Source organism: Harpia harpyja, chromosome 5 (assembly GCF_026419915.1).
Source record: "Harpia harpyja isolate bHarHar1 chromosome 5, bHarHar1 primary haplotype, whole genome shotgun sequence".
NCBI lineage: Eukaryota > Metazoa > Chordata > Aves > Accipitriformes > Accipitridae > Harpia > Harpia harpyja.
The window spans coordinates 79,095,093-79,118,968 of NC_068944.1; the positions used below are offsets into that span (position 1 = coordinate 79,095,093).

At 52.0% G+C, this 23,876-nt stretch overlaps 2 protein-coding genes across 6 annotated transcripts in view; one reads left to right on the top strand and one right to left on the bottom strand.

The window, feature by feature from the left end:
• The window catches only part of HSF1 (heat shock transcription factor 1), a 71,758-nt gene extending 62,014 nt beyond the window's left edge, over window positions 1–9,744 (bottom strand). For 2 of the 5 annotated variants that reach the window (XM_052787912.1, XM_052787911.1), the window contains exon 1: window positions 9,346–9,744. In XM_052787912.1, coding sequence (XP_052643872.1) covers window positions 9,346–9,480 — 135 coding nt within the window. In that variant the 5' untranslated portion in view covers window positions 9,481–9,744. Of the gene's footprint in view, window positions 1–1,894; window positions 1,945–9,345 lie in introns of those variants that run through there. The other 3 variants (XM_052787916.1, XM_052787914.1, XM_052787915.1) reach the window with 2 other exon arrangements.
• Window positions 9,745–10,093: 349 nt separating this feature from the next.
• Window positions 10,094–23,876, top strand: part of BOP1 (BOP1 ribosomal biogenesis factor) — a 68,556-nt gene continuing 54,773 nt past the window's right edge. Inside the window, exons 1-2 of the mRNA XM_052787917.1 lie at window positions 10,094–10,214; window positions 10,439–10,591. Of these exons, the coding sequence (XP_052643877.1) occupies window positions 10,206–10,214; window positions 10,439–10,591 (162 nt within the window). The 5' untranslated portion in view covers window positions 10,094–10,205. The remainder of the gene's footprint in view (window positions 10,215–10,438; window positions 10,592–23,876) is intronic.

Here is a 23,876-nt window from a genome sequence, read left to right on the forward strand (position 1 = left end):
CAGAGCATCACCAGCTCCCGCTACGCGCTGTCTTCCTGGGAAGGCAAGAATGAGAAATCCTGCAACGGAAGAGCTAGCAGGGAGAGAGGTAACGAAGCAGCATCTCGCCTATCCATGCAGTGCAGGACGCGAAGAGACCTCATGGGTGACCAGGTTCAGCCCCAAGCTATCGCAGGGGACTGCGGCACTCACACATTTATTCCATCTTGAAACTTCTTTTTTGATGCCACAAGGCCTACTAGAGCGCAGACCCAGAACCCTCCTTATTTCTCAGTCACAATTGTTAAGTGAAGGTCATACCCACACGATCCCACTCATCTAGGCTTTATCTTTTCCCAGCTGTTGTTTTGCTGGGCTAAGGAAACATAACTTTCAGACCATGGTTTCATATTGCTAAACTACATCAAAGCATCAGCTTAAGGTATTCAGGCACCACCGCTGCTTGTTCCTGACTCAAATGCAGTGCTGCCAAAACCCGGCTGGTTTTTGGGGACCATGCTGTGAACCAGATCAGGTAACTGAGCTCACACACACACAAGCGTAAAAAAAAAAAAAAAAGCATCAAAGTGTGGTTTTGAAGCAGGAAAAGTACCCTGATCGAATTTGTAAGAAAGAAACAACTCCTTGCAGGCATAACTAACGAATTCCCAGAAGACAGCAAAAATCACTTACTTGCGTGACCTTGCATCTCATACGAGTAGGGTCACACCACTCCTAAATTAAGTCCTTTCTCAGGACTTACTCAATTCTCCCTGCAAGATAAGGCTCTGCGATACTGACGCCTTCCTACTTTATTCATTTCACTTCACACAGCTAGTCCTTTTTTGTGCCAACGTCGTGAGAAGAACTACAGCAGACAGACCCCAAGAACCTTGAGGAGCCCAGCTAGTAACTTCACCTAAACCTTAAAAGTATTTTCAAACAACACACTTCCCTTCTTTTTTGCTGGTTCTTCACTCGCTTTGTGGATCCTTACCTGCCTACGGGTAACACATTTTCTGTGCAGCAGTTACTGGAGTCAGGTAGATTAGAGCTTTGAGCTGAGCAAAGATAGCTGCACTTTTATTTACAAAAAGATATTAAAGGTAAGAGGAGGTATAGCCTGTGAAAAATACATTGCTAATGGAAAAAAAAAAAAGTAAAGAAGGAACTTCTCTGTATACAAAAGGGATTTAAAATTAGCTATTCACCATTCTTTATAACTGAAAGTGAAAACACGCTGTGCTGGAAGTGGTATCACAAGAACAGAAATCCTCTTGGGCTAGACCAGGGAGTCCTAAACCTAGGAAAAGGCAAGGAATAATCACTCCTTTGTGGGTCAAACCAGAAATTTTCATTGAGTGAGGCTGACAGCCTCTGTAATCAAGAATAGTGGGCAGGAGGATGTACCAAATAGCACAGTGGGACCTGCAGTAGATTTTATTTATCTAGTAATTTATATAATTACTATGGGATATAACAGAGTGAGATTTTTAAGTTCCACAGCAGATCAACCACTGAAGTAATTTACTCGTGTTAATCACCAGTTATAACTAACATTTTAGCATTCCATGTGCTCAGCACCGAGTGCCCATGCGCAGAGTTGACAGCATTGTTCCTCTCTGATGAGCAAAATGCAGAAAAACAGGGAAAACCATCAACATCGACCAGGTTAAAGTTTCTTCCAAGCTCTGCATCAAACTGACCAAACTCTGATTGCATCGTTTCGATTAGCAACTGCAGCCAACGTCACCACACAAAACATAACCACGTTTGAGTTTACACAAGTTATCTGAATCTCTCTCCCGAGGTTACAGTTCAACGAGGTACAAGGAACTACGGCATGACTCGCTGCTGGCACAGGGCGAGCGGGCTGCTCTGCCTCCCCGGCTCCATCGTCCACATCTGCACTTACCCTCAGCCAGCGGCAGCTCCCACTGAACACCTCCATGAGCAGCCTTAACCCTAATACAGCAGAAAAGGAAGAAAATCAGGTATTGGCACGTTAAGGCAGTCCGTAAAAGGGTCTGACAAGAACCAGAGTCAGTGTAAATGTGGGGCAGGATCCTGTGACCAAAACCGAGCGATCCTGTAGCAGAAGCACGTGGTTAGATCCACCAGCTGCTGCCGGAGCACGGCAAGGCAGGGCAGCCACTTAGGAACGAAACGAAGTGTCTGGCATAAACGAGCGTGGAGCAAGACAGTGCAGGACTACTGCTACACAGCCTTTGCTGGAAAAACATCCCTGTACTGGAAAACTGCTCCTTGAAGTGGTCCAAGAGCTCCTGCGCCATTCGGGAAGAGGACAAGCAACGTCATCTGTATTCAAAAAGTTCTGGCAAAGTAATTTAAAGAGGGAGAAGGTATGGTTGAGGCAGAAACCTGAAAAGCCAAGGTTTCAAAGGACAGTTTCTGAATATTCAGTTTTGCAATGTGTCAGCAGATTACCACCTCAAAGCCTGTTCCAAACAGCGTTTAGAACAGTTCCAGGTTTTTTTGGCTACCAGCGCTCTTCAGCTCTAAGTAGAGGTTTTCCATTAAGTGCTCCTCTTGAAGCTCTTAGTAAGTCTCTTACTGTAACCTCCTACCTAACCCTGGACCTTCGCCTTACGATTCTAAATGTACCTTTTAGCTTGACTGAGATAAAAAAAATGACCTTTAAAGGCACATGTTCCTGAATTTAAATTCAATCGGAAATCCAACACGATTACAGATATCATTGCCTTGTAAAAATATGCACTTTATTTTGACCGCCATGCTTAACGGAAGTAAGTTTTACTTTGAATTTGCATTGCAAATACAGAATTTGAAAATAAGCAGTTCAAACATAAAAGCTCTGAACAATGGTTGAATTTTATTTTATTAAAAGTCCAATGCCTTATTTAACAAACCCTCACCTATACACCAGACAGGATCAACTCCCGCTTGCAAAACCATGAAAGTTGCTATTATCTATGCATGTGAGGGATTAAATATAAGATGAAACCTCACATTTCCCCTGTTCACTGCTTGGCAGCTATAAACCCTTCCTCCTTCTGACTCCCCGATTTTCAGTTAACTTTCACAGACCATAAATCAGCACACTTTAGAAGCATGCTGGTGTTGCAATTCTTCTGCACGTTCCTCATTTCCAGCTGTACGTTCAGATTTTCCGTACAAGACTTCCTCAAACCAAGTACCTTGCCATGAGATAAAACTGGTTTTGACAACAGCAGGAAGGGAAGCGGTGTCTCCTGCACACCGAGAGTTAAGCCACCAGGAATCTCCAGCGCTCTTGAAGGACCCAACTGGTGACAGACAGTTTCAGCAAAGAATAATTTTCCTAGCGCAGGCGAGGACCTCGGCACTGACCTCATGAGAGCTGGCCTCGAATCTGGCAAGCTGTGCAGAAAGCGTGTACATGTTTACGGGCAAAACAAGCCACTGATGAAGTTATTTCATGCACTCTGCTCCCCTCCACTGTCCAAGAGCATTAACAGAGCCATCAGACTGAAACACGACGGCACGGAAACAGCACCTCACTCCTACTTTGCTGAAGATCAGCGTGCTGCAGAGGGCTTGCTGTTGTTCCACGTGTGGTTGCTTTCCAAGTCTGAGTCACCCTCTCAAATAGTCCAGCCACCTCTCCGGGTCTAAATCAGGGCAAGACTCAGGGTCACTTAGATGCCCGTACTAGTCTGGACTGTAACATCCACGGCCTTGCCGGAGCAACCCGTGCCTCACCGCATGGACTTTCCTCTACTGGAATCCAGGCTTCTGCTGGAGCAGAAATGGGGACAAGGGTTTTGCCAGCAGCAGGTGGTAACATTTAGACTGCTGATACAAGGGCTGACGCTCAGGTTCCACAAACCTAAGCTTAGCATATTCTAAATTCAGGCATAAGACTTGGACAGGAGTGACTGTCTGGGTGGGTGTCCTGGTTTCAGCTGGGATAGAGTTAATTGTCTTCCTAGTAGCTGGTATAGTGCTGTGTTTTAGGTTCAGTATGAGAAGAACATTGATAACACACTGATGTTTTCAGTTGTTGCCCAGTAGTGTTTAGACTAAGTCAAGGATTTTTCAGCTTCTCACACCCAGCCAGCGAGAAGGCTAGAGGGGCACAAGAAGTTGGGAGGGAACATAGCCGGGACAGAAGACCCAAACTGGCCAAAGGAATATTCCATACCAGGTGACATCGTGCCCAGTATATAAACTGGGGGGAGTTGGTCTGGGGGGGATAGCTGCCCAGGAACTAACTCGACATCGGTCGGCGAGTGGTGAGCAATTGCATTGTGCATCACTTGTTTTGTATATTACAATCCTTTTATTATTGTCATCTCAACCCACGAGTTTTACCTTTTTTTCCCCAGTTCTTTCCCCCATCCCACTGGGTAAGGGGGGAAGCAAGTGAGCAGCTGTGTGGTGCTTAGTTGCTGGCTGGGGTTAGACCACAACAGTGGGATACCAAATTTCACGGCTTCCTCCTAACTCTCCCTGTGAGGAGCCTCTTCATGTTCTCCCATGCCCTCCCTCCACACCTCTTTTGCCCCCGTTCCCCAGGTGAACAGAACCAAGCTGATGGCTCTGAACCTGACGCTCCCTTCAAGATGAGTAACACAACAGCAAAGTGTTAGCAGCTGGTTTACCCAAGCCTGCATCCCTTCCCTCTAACGGGGGGTGCTCTGAAGACATGACTTCACAAGATGGAGGGCCAGCCAAAAAAACCCAGGTAACAACTGCAAGAAAAAGGGAGGTCTTGCTCCATCCCTCATTTACCTTTTGCCAGTTGCAGCCCCCAGGACCCCTCTGAACCAGCTCAGCTCTTTCACTTCAGCAGGTGGAAGAGGCTCAGCAGAGGGTCCAACGATCACCAGGAGGACAGGACAACCCGGGCAGGTCGGGAGAGAACGCAACCCTCCCCACCTCACCCCCACCCTCTTGCATCTGCAAACCTCTCAAGGGGTACGCTGCAGCTCGTGCCGATTCACGGACTCACCACCACCACCAAGGGGAAGCCCCGACCCTGCCCGCTCCTGAGCGGGCGTCTGTTTGCCTCTTCGCTGAGGTGGTTTAACCTAGGAGGGCCCAAAACTACCACCCGTACCTAGCCACGGCAAGACGAACGCGGCCATCTCGCAGACCTTCACCATAAGGCACGGTTTCACCCGCCGTCATGCCAATCTAGCACCCTGCTGATGCCGAGGAGCAGCCCTGACCCACCTTTGCCGGCCCTGATGCTCACCCAAGCCCACAACGTGCCAGACCATGGAAGTAAAAGCAAAACCAATTTTCTGCCAGTTTAGAATAGAATCATAGAATTGTTTAGGTTGGAAAAGACCCTTCAGATGGAGTCCAACCGTTAACCTAACACTAGCAGGCAGGGAAGGTTCAATGTGAACCCAAGAGCTGCGTACCAAGCCAGAACAGAGGTCCATGCATGACAGCAGCCACATACCTAAGCAGGAGCTTCTCTAGGAGCAGAGCAAATGCACTGCTGCTTCCTCAGAGCATCTCCTGGCCTCCAGAGATTCACAAGCCGTCCACCCTCCAAGTAACTCAATTTAAACAGGTGGCTGCTACCAGCAAAGGTTGTCCCCCTCTTCCTACCATCCCCAGGTACACTTTCCCATTACCTCCAGCAGGAACGGCAGCAGGATGAGCCACTAAAACTCACAAGTTCAACAGAAAAAGATCCAGGGAAAAAAACAACAACAAAAAACTACCTGCAGAGGACAAAAAGCTTAATCCACTCACCGAGGCCCCACAATCACTAGCAGAGATGCAAAGACGGTCCGCACTCTTTGGCAGTAGCCAACTCCTAGCTGAGTGTATGCCTTGGAGAGGAAGGTAAATGTAGCAAATAATGTCACAAATAAACTAGTCTTCAACTAGTCTTATTATTTGTATCCCAAATACACTTCAACTTGGTTGTTTCAACGGAGGAATCTGCTGCAGAGTCAACAAGACTTGCTGTCCCACGTCAGACTGAGGTCCAGGGAGACAAGATGCCACCTCACACACTTGGGGAAAAGTCTAAGCAAGACAACATCAACTTTCCCTAACAAGCTTTTACCAGCAAACAGCAGTGTTGGTACTTCCGAGGGCAGAAATTATATCCAGATGTTGTGTTTTATAAGAAAACAACCCACCCTCCTTGAACTCTTTTCAAATTCTCCTACGGTTTTGGCCTGCGCACCATCATTGTGAGGAGCGATTACACAATCTGTGAGCGACATTACGAGATATCTGCCTTTTAAACTTGCTGCCCAGCAATCCAGTTGGGTGCAATCTCATCTTTATATGTGAGAAGTACTGACTGATTTGAAACAATGAGGAAAACGCATTTCTATCTGCGTGCCCTTTGGAAAATCCAGCTCAGCAGGCTGCCCCTGAGGCCGAGAGGAGAGGTTTTGGTGAGAGAGGAAGCAGACTGGGGTACTTTCCCAGAACACTTTTGGCCTCTAGCAAATCTGAGAGTCCTCTGAATAGAAAGCAGCAACGTTACACTTGAGGAAACAGCGGGATTTATGGATGAGGCAGGGCAGAAACCTGGCCGTCACAGCACCTGATGCTGAGGACGTGGTAAACACCTAAAAGCCATCCTGGCTTTCAGACTTGCAGTGACTGCACCCAGGGGGAGGTTTGAATCATTAACATTAGCTGTAGGGATGAGAGAAGTTTCCAAGATGAGAAAGTTATTAAAAAAAAAAAAAAAAAAAAGGTGTGTCAAGGAATCACAAATAAAATTCGAAGACTTTACCTTCAAAAGAAGCCAAATTAGAAGCTATATATTTTAAAAAGCATGTTCTGCTTCTTTATCTCCCCCTTATGTTTATTTTTCTGCTTTCTACTGAGTTGATTTCTCCTCAAAAGCACATAAAAGATCCCTTTCCTTATTGCAACCACTTAGAGATCCATATTCCTGAACCCCTGCAGCTTGTTTCTTCCATCTATTACTAGAGGAAATTAAAAGAAAGGAATTAAACACAGTAAGCTGAGAGTCATCAACTACTGATTACCTGAGTGAGCCTGAGGATAATCAACTACTTTGTTTCTGTATCACAGTCTGTATTAACAACAACAACAACAAAAAGCGAGAGAACTACTTAGGGGAAGATCCAATCTTTTCCCAGGTTTTCACAGATTCCATCGACTCACAGAACATTTACTTTCACCACCAGGAAAAACAAGGAGCTCAGACCTCTGACACAGTCATTCCACGCAAGCAGAACCCTGCTTCTGAAGATCATCAGGATCTAAGACTTCACAATAAATTTTAAGAGTTGTATCCATCCAGACCGTGCTTCCTCAGCTCTTGCCAAGACCTAGAAGGTTTGTCCACCTACCAATAGTCTAAAGCAGTTAAAAAAAAAATATATCTATTTATCAGACTGGCAAAGTTGCTTTGGAATAAAGTTTCGATCTGGGCTGAACCTCAGCACTCCAGCTGTCCAGGCTATCACACTGCTCTTCACGCACACTGTTACCCGCAGCAAACACGCAGTAAATAAAGGTAGCTTATCCCTCGGTGAACAAAGCAGGAGATTGCACATTTAGCACAGGACAAGAACATGTACCTGGACAGCTACTGCGAAGCAACCTCACCCAGCACACTGCTTCATCAGATGCAAAACCAGCGGATGAATCTCCCTTTCCTACCTTTTCACTCTCACCTACCAGGAGCAGCTCCCTTGCCCCCCAGGTGGGCTAGTACAGCTTGGGGTAGTCATGCTACAAAACAAAACAGTCCCCATGAGCAATAACCCCCCAAAAGAGGGGGCAGCAAACTGTGTCAAGGGGTGGAAGCAAGCAGTCAGGAACTCCAGCCTCAACACTGACACCTCTTTCCTCCTCCACTCAGGACACTTGCAAAAATCTTTTGGGCAAGGAGAAATGTAAAGATGTAGGCAACTTTCTTTACCTGTCAACATAAGCAAAGTACACATACCTATTTGCAAAAGCATGCCGATTTGCATGTAGGTACTAATTCCACGGATACTACTCCATATTCCCAGTGGCACAGCTTAATTTAAACACCGCCCAAACAGCGAGTCTGTCTGCATTCAAACAGAGGCCCAAAGTTTTCACAGCACCCCCAAAAAAGCTCTCACACCCACCCCCAGGAGGAAGGCGACCTGCCTGTGCGCTGCAGTTCCCAAAGGCACGGGGAACGGGGTAACGTCATTCGTCCCCTGCCCCTACAGGCAATTTCTCACGGTGTTACAGCAACACAAAACCGAATACAAACTTATTTAACGCAAGGCATCAAATCTTTGTTTGCACTAGTAACAGGACAAGGCATTTGTTCAGAGGCAATGACTTGCAAAGTTAAGAGCAATGCAATATCTGCAGCAAACAGACAGCGCAGGTCTTTCATCTCATTACTGCCACGTTGAGTCAGATAAGCAAACAGTTAAGAGTTGCTGGAGAGCAGCTACGATCAAGGCTTACAAGAAAACATTCCCAGCGCGTGTATGCTTTTATTTTGGTCCTTATCTTTCACATTTTATTATCTGGAACAGCAGTTCCACTCCTCTCAGCTCCTCACTCCCATCTGAAGTCAAACCTCTACATGACAATCCTTTTTCACTCTTACCAGTATTACCTCATCTCTCTTCCCTCGACAGTTTTGGCAGCAAACGTCTGATCTGCGGTCGAAGCAAGGCGATACGGCGGTACAGGAGACAGAGTAAGCGAGCGTTTGCAAGAACTTATTTCTACTGAACTGTTTGGTCTGCCAGGTTAAGGACCAAACAGCTACAAAACTTCTTCCCTTTGATTTCGGGTGAACACCACGGATGTAACCGCCTCTGAAAAACGGCTTGTGGCATTTGGCTCCACATGCTACCATCTTTTAGACAAAACTTAAAACTTCCCCGAGCGGCTAGAAAAGATAGAAAAAGGGGACTTGCGTGACTGGTGCAACCACAAATCGGGCCAGCGCCGTAGAAACAGGCCAGAAAAACAGCACGGGCTGTACCACAGCGGTTATAATGACACGGCTAAAAGCTGTTGAGCATCCCCTACCATGGAAACAGCTAGAGGAGCGTCCGGACGCTCATTTTTTTGTTGTATTTCCCCCTTCCCCCCCCCCCCCCCCAAGTACACGGGATAGCTCAATTCCCCCCGAGGTACTGCAGCGCTGGGGTAACGAGGTAATGGGATAACCACCGGGGAAAGAGGCAGCACCTCTAATTAGGAGCGGGCAAGAGCGACTGCTAGGCCTGGAGAGGGACAGGAACCCGCTCCGATGTTGTGACACACCGGTAAAGAGCGAGGTCCAGGCCTGCGGCTGGGAAAGTCACTTCGGAGCCCGAGGGAGACCGCGGACACGCCTGGGCCTCGGCCCCGGGGCCTCGGCCGCCTCGTCCCCTCACCGGGACTCACCGGGCTCCAGCAGATGAGCGAGTCGGTGTCGGGATCCTCCACCAGGGTCCACAGCTTGGTGAGGAAAGCGGGGACGTTACTGCCGCCGGGGCCGGCGCCCACCGCCGCCGCCGCCGCCGCGCCAGGCCCCTCCATAACGGCGGCGGCCACCGCTGCGCCCTGAGGGCCCGGTTGCAGGCCCCGGGGCAGGCCGCGGCGCACCGGCGCCCTCCCCGGGAAGCCACCGCCAGCTGGGGTTTAAGCGGTTGGGCCGAGGCGGGCAGGCGGTGCGGGGGCTTAGTGCCGCCGGCGGCCGCCGCCGCGGGGCCGGGCCGCTGCCTGCGCACTGCAACCCCCGGGGCCCAGCATGGCCGCCGCCATCTTGGGACGCCTCCGAGACAAGCCCCCCGCGCGGCGGCGCCGCCGAGCGCATGCGCGGGGCCGCCCCCTCCCGCGCCGGGGCCACGCCCCCTCTCCCTCCCTCCCTCCCTCCCTCCACGCTGCCGTCAACAGCCCGGCGCTGGGCAGCGCGATGCGCATGCGCCTCCTCCGGGAGGGCGCGCAACACCCCCCCTCGCCCCGCCCCTCGGAGGGGAGGGGAGGGAGACACACTTTGCGCGCATGCGCCGTGCCGCCGGTGCGCCCGTGCCGCCCGTCAGCCCCGCCTACGCGCATGCGCGCCACCCCCCCGACGCCAGCCTGCCGCTAGGCGCATGCGCGCTCTTCCCCTCCCTCCTCCCTTCCTCCCCCCCTCCTCCTCGCTGCCTGTTTCTGCGCATGCGCCTCTCCTCCCGCCGGGGAAAAGCGAAGCGGCGCCGCGACCTTTGACCCGGGCGCGCAGGCGCGGTGCGCGGCGGCGGCGGCGCACGCGGGACGGAGCCATGCAGGAGGTAGGGGCGCGCGCGGGGGGGTGGTTGCCATGGTTACGCTGTTTTTGGGGGTTTTTTTATTTTTTTTTCTCCTCCGTTGAAGGGGACGCGGGGACCGGTCCCGGTCCTGGGGAGGCGCGGGGGGATGGGGACACGACACACACACGGGACGGGACGGGACACAACCGGGGCCGCCACCGGCCTGACACCCTCCCCGTTCTCTCCGCCGCCCCGTTCCCTTCCAGCCGTGTCCTGCCGGGGAGAGCGAGGAGCTGACGGAGAGCGAGGAGAGCGTCTACTCGGGGCTGGAGGACTCGGGCACCGACAGCAGCTCGGCGGAGGAGGAGGAGGAGGAGGAGGAAGGCCCCGGCGGCAGCTCGCCCCCCCCCCGGACACACGTAAGGGTCTCTTGAGCACCGGGAAACGTCGTCGTTTACAGCGGGCGAGGCCCGGTACCTCCCCGGGTGTTCGCAGCCTGGGGGATGTCCTGCCGGGACCGGCGGCTCTGGGGGGTCCCGGCCCTCAGAAATAACGGCCTGTGGATCTATAGGATCTATACAATCTAGATACGTAACACAGGCCCAGCGCGGTTTTCTTCCCCTCTCCTGCCTGGAGGAGGAGGAGGAACAGTTGTGAGGAAGGCCCCATGTTGGTGTCCCCCCCACCCCATGCATAAACTATGGAGAAAAAGCAAAACCAAACCCGTGCGCACAAACCGTGGTGAAGCGTCTGCGAAGAGGAATCTTGTTCAGACCTGTGAAGTCCCTAGATTATTGGTTTGGGGTTGGGTTGGGTTTTTTTTTTTTTTTTGGACGCTGTTTCTCTTCAGTTGCGCAAGCGGGGGCTTGGGTCGGGCGGTGTGGCTGGGTTGGTGTCGGGAACCAGAGCTGCACGTTGGGTAGAGAAGCCCCCGGAGATGCTGAGGAAGATTGACCCAAGCTTGAGCTCCCGGGAGTCAGTGATGTCCGACCAGGCGGGCTCATGCTCAAATTTGTCTCGAGATATTAACGTGCAGATCCCCGGTACTTCGGGCAGGGCAGCCTCCTTTGCCCTGGGTCACGCCCCGAGCTCGTTAACAAGGAGTGCCTTGTGATTACCCTAGCTGTCTGGATCTGTCTGTTTATTTATCTGTTTGGACAATGGGTAGAAGCTTTACCCAGGTCTGGAGTAGAAATTTAGTAGAAAGTTCCTCTAGTAACCTGCTTAGGAATTTCATAGCAGTGCCTGGGGCTGCGGCGTTGCTGTTCAGCAGCCGTCCTGCTTGGGTTGTCCCCATCGATGGCCACTCGTTCCCACCCTGACACCGCCTTCGTTGTCGTGCTTCAACAGCTGCTTACGAATCTACGGCATAGGCCAGGCCTGGCAGCTGATCCAGCCCAGAAATTACTCTGCGGAAGCGGGGCTTTTGTTGTTGTTGTTGTTGTTGTTCTGTTTTGCCTTTCAAAACAATCGGTCCCCTAAACTGGGCAGGCGTTTTGGCTGGTGGTGGGGGTTGTTTTCCTTGGCGTTGGCTCTCGGCTCTGTTTTGCCATGTGGCTGGGTAAGCAGTAGGACAATTGCTAAAGCCGGGACTGACTGCCAGTGCATTGTGCATCTGTCTGTCTGAGAGCTGGGGCTGGTTCTGCACCCACCCCTCCCGATTCTTCAGCCTTTTATTCAATATCCAAGTACGTGCGATGCTATAGGTCCGTAAGAAAGTATCGGCAGGCGCTGGGAGCCATCACTGTCTTGTTGCAACCCAGGTCAAGCTGGATGCGATGCTCTGCTCTGCACTGGAACATCGCGTGCTTTGTGCAGGTAGCACAGCCTAAACGAGAGCTACAGCAGTAACAGCAGAAGCTGAGGAGGTCGGCGGGGGTTTGATCCTGAACGCTGTTTCCGTTACTGTGCAATATGTCCCTTTTTTGGCCTCGCTGCTGCTTTGGGCAGGGATAGCCTGTTGGTTTTGTAGCGACGTCTCGGCGAAGTCAGATTCCCAATTGCCTTGCTTGCTTGGCCTTCTGCCTTTGGGGCCTTTGCCGTGCAAAGGCAACGGCGTCTTAGCAGAAGGGCAGGAGATAGTGCCGTTCCTGCCACGCAGGAGCCCTCCGTGCTGCTGGGCTGCGTGTGGAGAGAGTTACTGAACGCAGACTGCAGCTATGCTGAGCGGGGAAGGTTAGGGACAGAGCAGAGACTTGACTGGGTTTCCTCTTGTGTGGGAAGGGTCCTGAAAAAGTTTCACGGAGGCAAAAGACATGAAACACATCAGACTTGGCCCAGTGGGGCACCACAGCCCGATCCTGTTCTGCCGACTGAGCGGATTGTGCACCATCCCTCCTGCCCGGACAGACTTGGGACAGATGGAGCCCAAAGTCATGGACTGAATGAACTCGACAGACGTTTGATAGAGATGGCCCATAGACTGCAGGAATGCTATCTCTGTGTATTATACACTAAAAGGCAGGAAAAGTGGTAGTGGTGGTTAATTAGAAATGTATCGGGAAGTGTGGGATCCGGGCATGACATAAATGGTATAGAATAAGGGGCGGATATTGTCCTGCTTTCGGCTGGGACAGAGTTAATTTTCTTCTTGGTAGCTGGTACAGTGCTGTGTTTTGGATTTAGTGTGAGAATAATGTTGATAACACGCTGGTGTTTTCAGTTGTTGCTGAGTAGTGCTTATCCGAAGTCAAGGATTTTTCAGTTTCCCATGCTCTGCCAGCAAGCAGGTGCGCAGACAAGAAGCTGTGAGGGAGCATGGCCAGGACAGCTGACCCGAACTAGCCAAAGGGATATTCCATACTGTAGAATGTCATGTTCGATATATAAACCGTGGGAGTTGGCTGTTCACCTGTTGTTTCTGTTTGGAAAAAAGAAAGGCTTCTTGCAAGGGCATCACTTTCCCAGTGCAGAGTTTAATGGAAGTTTCGTCTGTTCAGACCCTTTTCTTCTCTGGGGTCCTGCAAGGAAGTAATTCTACTGTCTGTGCCTCTGTCCTTTTTGATTTGCAGCACCCCTAAATGCTTTCTGATGGAGCTGTGAACCCTGCGTGGTGAACTACAGCCTCCTGCAGCTAGGTTTTCTTCTCTTCCTTCTTTACAGGGCCCTTTGTGTAACGCCATAAGTAAATGGGTTGAAAACTGCTACGTTACAGTGTTAGAAGCTTCTGTGGTTCAGACAGCTTCTCAGAGTGACTCGATGATTTCATGAGCTGTGTGCAATTTAGAATTTTACATTGCTTCGAAACTGCTCGGGAACTTGGGGAGAGCAGAGGCAAACTACAACGTTAGAATTTCCCAGGAGCATCTTGAGTGTTTCCTCAGCCATTGCTCTATGCAGCGTCTTGCTTTTTTTCTTAGCTTGGGAATGGTGTTTGCTGCTTCACGGAGAGAAGAAAATTCACTTTGGAGAAGAAAATGGAGCTACACGCAGGGTCTGGGGAACGAATGCTCGTAGGACAACTCTGAGCTGGGTCTGTCATCAGGGCGCTTGGTGGTCCTCCTCTGCCGGGGAGAGCTGCTGGGTCACCAGCGGAGGTGGCAGGCACAGGGTACGCTAACGCTCTTTGTATAATACTGTGGTATTTAAAAATGGACTTATGGCTTTGGGGCGAGAATGAAGAGACCTAGCTTCTGCCTAGAAAATACTTCACTTGCTAGCATTGGAGAGCTGTTTATTTGCCTTGGGTAGATGTGTTTAATTTTGAATGAGATTTCTCAAATTCTGGTCTCTTAATTGCAGACTCTTAAAACCTTTGATTTCTGTTCATCAGCTCTCTGGTAGGCAAATCTGCTTCGTTTACTAGGAGTTAGTTATGAAAACATTATTAAAAGGCAAGCTAAAATTTTACTTGGATTGGTTGTGATGGCAAAACCTGCTGGGGGGGGATTATTTTTTCTTATCAGATAAGAGTGTGGGTATCTGTGCCTGCATCTAAGGGCTTGTCAGTTGTCGGAGCTGCTGTTAGTGTGATGGGTAAGAAATTGACACCCACGGGGAGTTGTAAGTTGCCATGCCGCAGTTTTCCCTGCTGTGGGAGCAGTGGGAGGATCTGCCCACGAGACCTCGGCTCTTGCTTGAGCTAGTATTTGTGATATTAGCTTGCGCTTGCTCTTCGGTCTGTGGCCTCGACCCTGCCCGTGCGCACACTGCCTTCCCCGCTGCCCCAAGTGCCCACTTGTTGGGTTTTTTTTTATTATCAATTTTGTTCAGTTCGCTGTGCTGTGAAGGAGTGGTTTAGCCAAAGTGATGTGCAAACCCGAAACAGTCTTCGGGTGTCACCAAACAAGTTTTTATTCTGGCAGGGCAGAGTTGTCAGGTTCTTAGTTACAGGAATGCAAAAAAGAGAAGAAAAGGACTCCAAAAATAAACACAGACTGTGAGTGTCCTTGCCGCTAATCCATGGCCTTGGCTGCTCATTAGGATCTCCTCCAAGCTACGTTCCCTGTAAGGGAACAGAGGATGCTGCTACCCAGGGCTGTGTCCCTAAAATGCTCCGAGGAGACCTTGCGGGGGTTTAACCCTGGTGAGAGAGGAAATGGTTTGACTCGCACCTCTGTCGGCAGCCTTTTCAGAAGGGGGCTCAGGGGGCTCGTTCCTGCTCCTTTGGGGGGGATTTTAATGCTTGCCCAAAAGTTTAGAGTCTGTTCTTAGATGTCTTTTTTTGTTTAGTTAGGTTGGTGTGGTGACTTTGGCACTTCTGGGAGTGGTGCTGAGTGATGATTTGTAGCCTGCCTGTGAACAGGTATCTGAACAGCAGGGATCTCTGGAGGCCAGTCGATTCTGCCTTTGTTTAGCTCATTCTCGGAAATTTAATTGATTTTTAGCCCTAAGCTTAAAATATGTTGCAAATTATACAGCATTCATTTCCAATACAGCGTAGCACTGTCGGGGACATGATGCGTAAGTGCCAAAAGCAGCCGTCAGCCATAACGCAGAGCTGTCGTTACTATGTGTGGCGGTGACAGCCCCCAGTTCTTCCTGCTCCTTGCAGTTAGGTAATAAAGTGCAAATACAGAACGTGGACCCTCCCTGGCAGCTTCTCTGAAGCTGTGTTTTCACAGCAGGCTAACGAACTTCGCGGTCAGCAGCTTCTCTGAGGACTGCCAGACGGGGATGTTTCCCATCTCCAGCCTTGTCCTCTCCCTTCTGGTTCTGCTCCGTCTCAGAAGATGCTTCCCTGAGCCAGGTCACCTCGTTGGCGTGACCAAGAGCTGTCTCTCCTCCCTGCTGAGGTAGTTTCCCTTCCGCGAGGTGAGCGGGTTGAATTGGCTCCCTGGGGATTGTGTCAGGAGCCAAGCCGGCACACAGGGAGCAGCAAGAGGAGGGTGGGAGGGTAAAGACCACCTTTCAGCAAGATCAAATTGCCCCCTCTGAGAGAGCCAGGCCTGATTTTTACAGTCCTCTTGCGTGTTTTGGCAAGCATACTCATTCTAGCCTGGATGGCTGTCTTGCTGTGCCTGTTTTTCAAAACTGAAGACCTCATTCTGTCTCATGGAAATTTGCTTTGAACCTGCCTTTAGACCTCCCAACTGATGCCAGTTTGCTCCAACATCACTTGTGCCTTGCCGCTGGTGTGGACACCTGAGCTGGTGCCAGAGAAGCCTCCTGCTCCTCCCCGCTGGATTTTCAGCCTTGATGTTAAAGACATCCTTGTTCTCTGGGAATGGCCTGTCACCATGAACGTCACTCGAGCCAGGCTCTGGAGCGCTTTCGGAGGGCTTTGTGCATGTCCTGGGTCTCTTGCTTTCAGTATCTTCTGGCTGTCCAGCAAGTTAATCGAGGTTGGAGAGGATTCCCAAGCTGCTGCTTCCAGAAGCTTCTGGACTACGCGCAGGAGAGCTACATGCATCAGCTGAAGGCATACAGCACTTGGGAATCGACAGGAGGGTCTCCTGCTCTGCCAGAGAAATGCGGAGAGCATCAGGGAGCTTGTGGAGAAGGATGGCGTGTGGACGGAGAAGGGAAGGGAAGCTTGCAGATGTTCTGTGATTACTGTGAGGTTTCCTGCTGAGCAACCAGACAGCAAGGAGCCTTGCTTGCTCAGGTTGCCAGAGCTTTTCTGTAGACTCAGCATCATGGTCCTCCCGGAGAGGCCTGTCTGGGGCTGCAGGAAGAGCCGGGAGCTCTGGGAGGACGCTGCTAATGTCGCACCTCATGGCGAGGGGTTGTGGCACTGTTCTGCCGACTGACTCCGTTAATCGTGGTCTCTCGCTGGTTCCATAAAACCTGCGATATTCTCTTGGTGAAAGCCAGTGATTTGGAGGGTGCCGAAGCCAAGCTGATGCTCTTTGGCTGGTCTGCTCTTTGTCCATCCGTGGAAGCAGTGGCTTTGGCAAGGGAGAAACCCTTTAGATTCAGGGGAGGTGTTACTGCTCCCTGAACGTTTCGGTGTTTGAAATACTTTTGCCAGAGGTTTGTATTTTTATCTTGTGAGGTATCCCGGTTTGTGACTGTTGTGTTTGACCAGCCTAGGGAAGTGATGGGAAGACTGACGCTCCTGAGACGATGAAACACAAAATGGCTTAGGCCGTGTTAGTCTCTGGGCAGAATTCAAGCATAGATGGTGGTGGGATGATGAGGTGCCTCTCCAGAGCTGTGCTCCTGCTCACGATCCTGGTGGTTATCTGCAGCTCTCTCCAAGAAGATGCTTTTAGGAAGTTGGAATGTAAGAAGTCTCGTCCTTGGGGCTTAAAAAAATCTGCAGAGGAGTAAAGACAGCCTCTCTTGAGGACAGGAGAGAGAGAGGTACTGAACTGTGAGCCAGCCCTGGCGCCTCAGCCCGTGGAGAAGTGTTAATCCGGTCTGAGCAACAAGGTGCTGAACTGAGTTGTGCTGTCCCAGCTCCCTTCGGGGTCCGGGAGCGAGAAAGGCCACTGCTTCCACCACCTGCCTGTCAGCAGATTGCAAAGCCCCGTTCTTAGTACCTCTCTAGCTCACAGGGCTCTGTAAATATTAGGCTGTCCTTGTCGGATTAGATTTCCTCTTAATGACTTCCAGCGTTCTGACAAGCTGTGCTTTCTTCCTTGGCAGCCCCAGTGCTGAGCTGAGCCGTCCGACTCTGCTCTTGGAGCCCCTGGGGAAAAGCCCGGTGGCCTGCAGTTGAAGGCCAGGCTGAAATGTTTATTTTCTGCTTTTATAATCCAGGAAGCCCCTTCAGTGCTGCTCTGTCAGAGAGTCCCTGCTGTGGCACCGAGCGCCTGAAGCAAATCCGTCCTGTGCCAAATCTGGGCACTGCCGGTGCAGCGAGGCAGTGAGAGCTGCTTAACTCTTCCCTTCCTGCAGGGATTGCACCCGGAGACTTTGCCTTGCTCTTGTCCCTTCAGATGCACGGTTCGGAGCACCCTCGCAGGGCTGTGGGCTGCAGTACCATATCCAGCTCCTCTCCGCTTCTCCACCAGCGCCTGTCAGTGAACCTATGCTCATTTTCCTTCTTCTCGGTGGCTCCACGCTGCCTTCAGCTCAGCACCACACAGCCACAGCAGCAGGACCCCAACCGTTTGGGGCTGATGCGTTCTCATCAGCAAAAGCGCATGTGGGGACCGGACAGAGGAGCCCCTCGGTTCAGTTCTTCTCGCTAGCCCTGTATCGCTTTTTCTCCTCTCCTCTGGATTAATTTGTACTCGTATTTGCCACACCAGTCTGAAAGAGAAAAGCAGCTGACAAATTCTTTTGCAGTGGCCCAATTTCTGCAGAGTCTTCTTGCCTGTTGTCCGCTGGGGCTTGTTTCTAGCAGTCACGGAAGGAAGGAAGCCCCTGTTCATGCTAGCAGCAGCTCGTGGCATCAGTGGAAGTGCCGCTTCTTGGCGCTTGGTGCCTGTGGTGCCTCGCTAAGTCACCGCACCAAGGAGAGCGGCAGATCTCGGCATCCCCAGCCTGCTGCGCCGGTCCCTGCCCCAGCCCGGTGTCGGTGTTACCGGAGGGCTGTGCTCAGCTGTGAGCCTAGATCGGCGCAGGGCTCCGTGCTCCTGGGGGTGACAAGCCAGCTTTCACACACACGGCACGACATCCTCCGGACAAAAGCTCTGCAAAGGAAAGCCGAAGCAATAAACAGCAAACCTGCTGAGTTTGCCTGGTACTCCGGCAAGCTGTCTCTGTCTTGAGATGTGTTAGTTCTCGAGTCTGGTATGCGAGCGAGACTCTTCCCATGGCAGGCTTCGGTTTTTTGTGCTGTTAGCAGTTCTGTCAGCCCCATGGAATGGAACAAAATTGATGTTTGCCCACAGGGTGAAAATTTCGGGCTTGTTACTTGCACTGACAGTCTTAGCATGAGTTACCTCTCCCCATCCTCAGGCCTTCAGCTCTCGCAGCAATACGTCTTACAGAGATACAACAGGCTGGCTGAGCAGCACGTCGGTACTAGAAGACAGTGATGTGTAGAGCCAGGTGACAAGAGAAGGTTAATAGCAGCCGACTTCTTCAAAGCACTGCGGGTGACGTGGCCTCCAAGGTTCTGTCTCCTGGTTTTGGAGCGGTTAGCGGAAGAAGACTTGACCTGGTGGAAACGAGACAACGTCCACTCTGCCAAAGGCACCGGGCTGTGGAAAGATCGCTTTGTCTCCGACTGCGATAGGGACCTGCTATCATTGTTGGCCCGATGTCACCCAATTTGTCCTACAGGGAGGATCCACGTGAGTTCCTCCTGTGTTCCCAGCAGCAGGCATGTTCCAGGTACAGGCTGCTGTTCAGATAGCTGCTTGCACAGGCTCAGTTACATAGCCCTGGTTCCACGAGGCTGGCTGAGCAAGGTGCTTTGTCCTGGCCCTGGTAGAAGCCGCTTTACCGCTCTTGTTCGGAAGGTCTTGATTTGGATCTTCTTACATCTAAGCTCAAACCTGAGGTGTGCACAGACGTTCGCTTAGCAGTGGGCTGCAATTGCTTGAGATGCTGTCTTGCATCTTGTCGCTTGCAAGAGGTTGCCTGAGAAGGGAAACCTCTTAAAATGCAACAGCTGGTAATGAGGTAAACACGTGTTTTAAGCCCTTAAACTGCCACAAGGCTCAGCCGGTCTGACGGGCTTCTTGGGACCCGAGACCCTGCTCATCAGAAGGAATTATGTGGCTTCATCTTAGCTTTCTTCACAAGCCTAGCATGTTGTTTGTCCCTAAATCAGCAGCAGTTGGTGTAGAGGCAGTGGAACAGCTGGAGTTGCTGCAGGTTGGTGTTCACGTGTGTTGAGGGGAGGTGGAGGACAGGTCCTGGAGAACAGCCCACGCGAGTACACTGTAGCTCGCAGGGCTGTGAGTTTGGGAATCCCGTTTCTAGCCCTGTTGCAAGCTAGATCACTGCTGCTCCCTTAGGTATCGTTTTTCCATGTGTAAAACTGAGGATTTAGTTGTTTTGCCTCACAGGGTGAGCAGAGCAACTTGACAGTATTAGGCCCAAGAACCATCTTGCTTTAGCAAAGGAAGAGATGACGCGTGTGTGGTGGTTGCTTGCTTTTCCCCACCCTGACCATATGATCTTAGCAAGGTCGGGGCTTGGCACCGAGGAGCAAGATTCTCTCACTCCTTGTGTGCACATCCCGGCATCTGGTAAAGCTGAGAGAGAAACCTGGCAGCCCCTCTTCTGAACATGAGGGACAGTTGCTTTGAGCCCACATAAGTGCTGTTGCCACAGCTCCCACACCCGTCTGCTCTAGGGCTGCTTCCACATTAGGGTCTGTTACCTGTTCGCCCCAGCCCTGACTGGCACGTCTGGTCTTGCTGCTGCCCGTCCTCCCCCTCACCTACCCAGCTGCTCATAAAACCAACTCTGTCTTTGCAGCAGCAGCACCCAGCTGGTGCACCCCCTCCCTCCAGCTTTCCTGCCTCTGCAGCTCCACCGAGGAGATTCTGCTCCGCTGTAGCTGGGAATCGCTGGGACAGCAGGGACCTTTCTCCCTTCCTGCTGGAAAATTGCAAGCCAGGAGTTTCTGATCTTTTCTCCACAACCAAGGAGGAACTGCGTGGGAGCAGTTTGAGAACTTTACGGTGGGAGGCAAGCAGGTTTTGCTTAGGGGAAGGGGAGCCAAAGGAGCTACTGAAGTTTTAATCCAGCTTCTGGTGGCTGTTGGTTTGAGGAGGAGAAGGAGGATCTAACTGGGCCGTTAACATGCGCTGATGCTTATTCTACTGCCTAGCAAATGCAGTGGGGGATGCTTCCCTTACCGATTCAGCTAGTCCGGGCAGCCGCTAAATAGCCTGCCTAGCTGGTCTTTCCGAGGCTGTCTAGTATGGATGTCATAGCAGCGATAGCTTAAGGAAGTAAGCAGGACTGGTGTAGGCAGAGGCAGTATCTTCTATTACGCAAGTTTATCTAGCTGGAGGATGTGGCAGAGCTTTGGGATAGACAAGCCTTCTTCAGTTCTGCTTCTCCTTCACACCTGAGGGGCTTGTGTTCCTGAAAGGGTATTTCCTTTCTCTAATTTATAACTAAAGATATTGCCTCTCCTTAGCATCTTTGCTGTCATAAGACTCTCTTTCCAGTCAGGTACGTGATGTGCTTTTTGCAGCATAACTGGGGAGAGCTGGCCCTGCCTGTGCTGGAAAGCTGTTATCTCAGCCTGGCCAAGATGCAGAGAGGCTCGTGCAGCTCAGCAGCGTGGCGCTTGTGTCTGAGCAAGCGTGGTTCGCCTGCCATCCCGCACGCCTCTTTGATGGTGTAAAGTGGAGGGCTCTGAGGATGTGGCTCTCCTCAAAGCCTGCTGGTGGTATTCTCCCTCTCCTTTGTGCCTCTCCAGTTTGTGGTTTAGTTTAGATTAATCCTTTTTTCTAGTTCCTCTGAACTCTTCTGTTGAATTTACCTGTTGGAGTTTGGGGTAGAGGAATCCCGGCTGATCCGCACGTGGGGAGCAGGGGGTGGATTTGGGAGGGAGGAGGTTACAGGTCTCACTGGTGTGGGAGGCTTCAATCTTTCTTCCCCCTCGTTACAGCTAAACCTGTTCTCAAGGCCCGTCCGTGCTGTCGAAACCTGCCTGCTCTTGAAACCCACCAGCTGCCCCAGGTCTCCCCTCCAGCGACCAAAACTGCCAGAAGTGGGGCTCGCCGATGGCTGTCGGGGATGCTCAGCACTGCCCGAGTCCCCTCTGAGCCGAGGTCTGGGGGTGCCGACTCCTGGATCCCCACTAGCCGTGGATGCCCGGGGTGGGGGCCAGGCGGTCCTCGTCCCCGAGCCCTGGCAGCAGCTGGGGTGAGGGTTGCCGGCAGGGCAGTTTTGAGGGGTTTTGCAGGGTTTTGCGGTGTGTCCGGCATTGCTTGCCGCCCTCTGGTGGAACGAGCCTTTCTGCACGGGGCTGCCTGGGCGCCGGAGCAAAGCTTCGCCGTTATTCCTGAGTCCGAAAGCAGCCCCTGCGAAGCGAAGGGGACCAGCCTGTCCCTGCCTGCCCGGCTGGCTGGGACCCCGGCAGACCGATACCCAGCTGCAGGGAAAAAGCCTTTGCGTGCGTCAAGGTAAACGTACCTGGAAGGTGCGGAGAGGTGTTTCCAATAAGCCTGCAAGAGGAGCGAACGGTGACCGCACTCCCCTGCGACCAGGTCTGCTGGCCCCTCTGCTCCTGGTACCTTTTGCTTATCCTGAAACCCCCTTTAGAGCCCTGTCTGGTTCAGACAGACCCTTTTCTGGTAAAATGGTTTTAGTATTCAGTGTGCATTCACTGTGTCCCAGGTGGCCTTTAGTCAAGTATTATAGGGTGCTGGGTGTGTGATTGATGTCCTAGCTGAGGTCTGTCTTATTTTCCTGGCGAAGCTTTCTTGAAGGGTTTGAACTTGCCGACAGACATGCCTAATCCCTGGATGCTGGAGTCTGGTTTGCTGACGTGCCAGCCAGGGTGAATCTCCTGCAAGAAGCCTGGGCCAGATCCTGGCTTGTGCCAGCTCTCGGAGTAAACCCAGGACCTGGGGAGCCCTTGGGCCTCTGTTTTTTCTCCCTAACTGCGTGGACCGAGAACCTGAGCATCACTGGGGTAAGAGCGGGAGTGCTGCAGTGACTGCATGCCACCTCCTGGCACGGCCTTCACTCTCAAGGACACTGGCAGCTTGTAGCACCAGCAACCCACGTTTGCGGCGCAGGATCCTTCTCCGGTCTCATCGTGGCGGTGGAGAGAAAGGGGGAAATGAGGGAAAGATGGAAACTCAAGTCCAAAGCCATTGTAGCGCCAAAAGCCTGGAAAAAAACTTATCTCCAATCTCCCTTTTTAAAAATTTTTTAATAAAGCCTTTTGTTTTTGCAGTAATCTCATCCTCTTGCCGGCCCAGTATTTTCCAGGCTCTCTCCCACCCCTCTCCCTGTGGCTCGGGGGAGCTGCGCTGGTGTGTACGTACAGCAGAAGGTGATCACACACTGTGTGGATTTTACTGCTCCCGCGAGGGACGTTTTCTGGGGCTGTTTTTCCGATTATTTCACTGAATCCTCCCGTAAACCCGATCTAGCCAGGGTCCCCATTCTCCCCCTACCCCCACTCCGAGTGGTGCGCGGGGGGAGAGAGAATCTCTTTTCCAGGGAAGGATCTGTAGCTTATTCGGCACCCACACAGCAGGTCAGCGAGTGGGCGAAGTCTGATGCTCAGTGCTGTCTGATTACCCGTGTCTGAGGAGGGAATTAACTCCTGCCCGAGGCATGCCCCGTGCGTCGTCTCTCTGACGGGAGCAGAACGTGTGGCCCGTGGGCCCTGTGACAGGACAAGCTCCGCTTCAGTGCAGGTGTCCTGCCCGCTGCGGGTTCTGGCCTGGGAGAAAATTTGGGATAACCCGAGCAATAGAGGCTGCATTCAGCTCCTTGTGAGTGGGGTTGGTCCCACCACTCCTGGTGGGTAACCTCAGTTGGACACATCTGGCACAGTGTGAAGTACATGTGATGGTGGGAGGCTCTTTATCACAGTGACTTTGCCACCTTGGGGGCTGTGTCTGCAGCCTGTTCCTGCCCTGTTCTCTACCCAGGTCTCTTCCAAAGAGGTTCAGAGTGGCTCCAAATGTGCACATTACACCAAAACTCACCAGTAACTTCATATTACGCAGGCGAGATGGTTGTGTGCTTTACCCAATCTCAAACACTTTGTCCGGCAGCTCTGGAGTCCTGAGTTCAGACGTGGTGGAGCCCATCGGTAGGCAGGACCTTTGCTGAAGTTCAGTGCTGGGAAAAGCCTGCCCTTGTGATAGCACCGTGCACTTGTCCTGCCAGGTAGAGAGAATGGTGCTGCTGGGTCTGTCCTTACTTGAGAGAGAAGGCTCTGGGATCTATTGGGGATCTGCTGGAGGGCAGAGAGACCTTGACGGGCTGGAGAAGATGGCTGACAGGCACCTTGTGAAGTTCAAGGATGATAAACGTTAAGTCCTGCACCTGGGACAGAATAACCCTGTGCAGCAGGGCCGGCAGGAGCTGAACGGCCAGGGAGTAGCTCTGGGGGAAAGGACCTGGGGGTCTTGGGGACAGCCGGGGAGTCCGCACGTGTCCTCTACACCACCGACCGACCACATCTTGGGCTGTACTGGCAGAGGCACAGCTGGCAGCGCCAAGGATGGGGTCCTTCTCCTCTGTTTGGCACTTGAGACCCATCCGAGCTCAGGGTCCAGTTTGGGGTTCCCCGGTACAACACACTGACGGGCAGGAATGAGTCTAGCGGAGGGCACTGAGATGGTTGGGGCTGGAGCATGGGACACGAGGAGGGTCTGCGAGCTGGCTTCTTCAGCCGGGAGAAGGGACAAAGGGTGATCCCATTGGTGTCTGCAG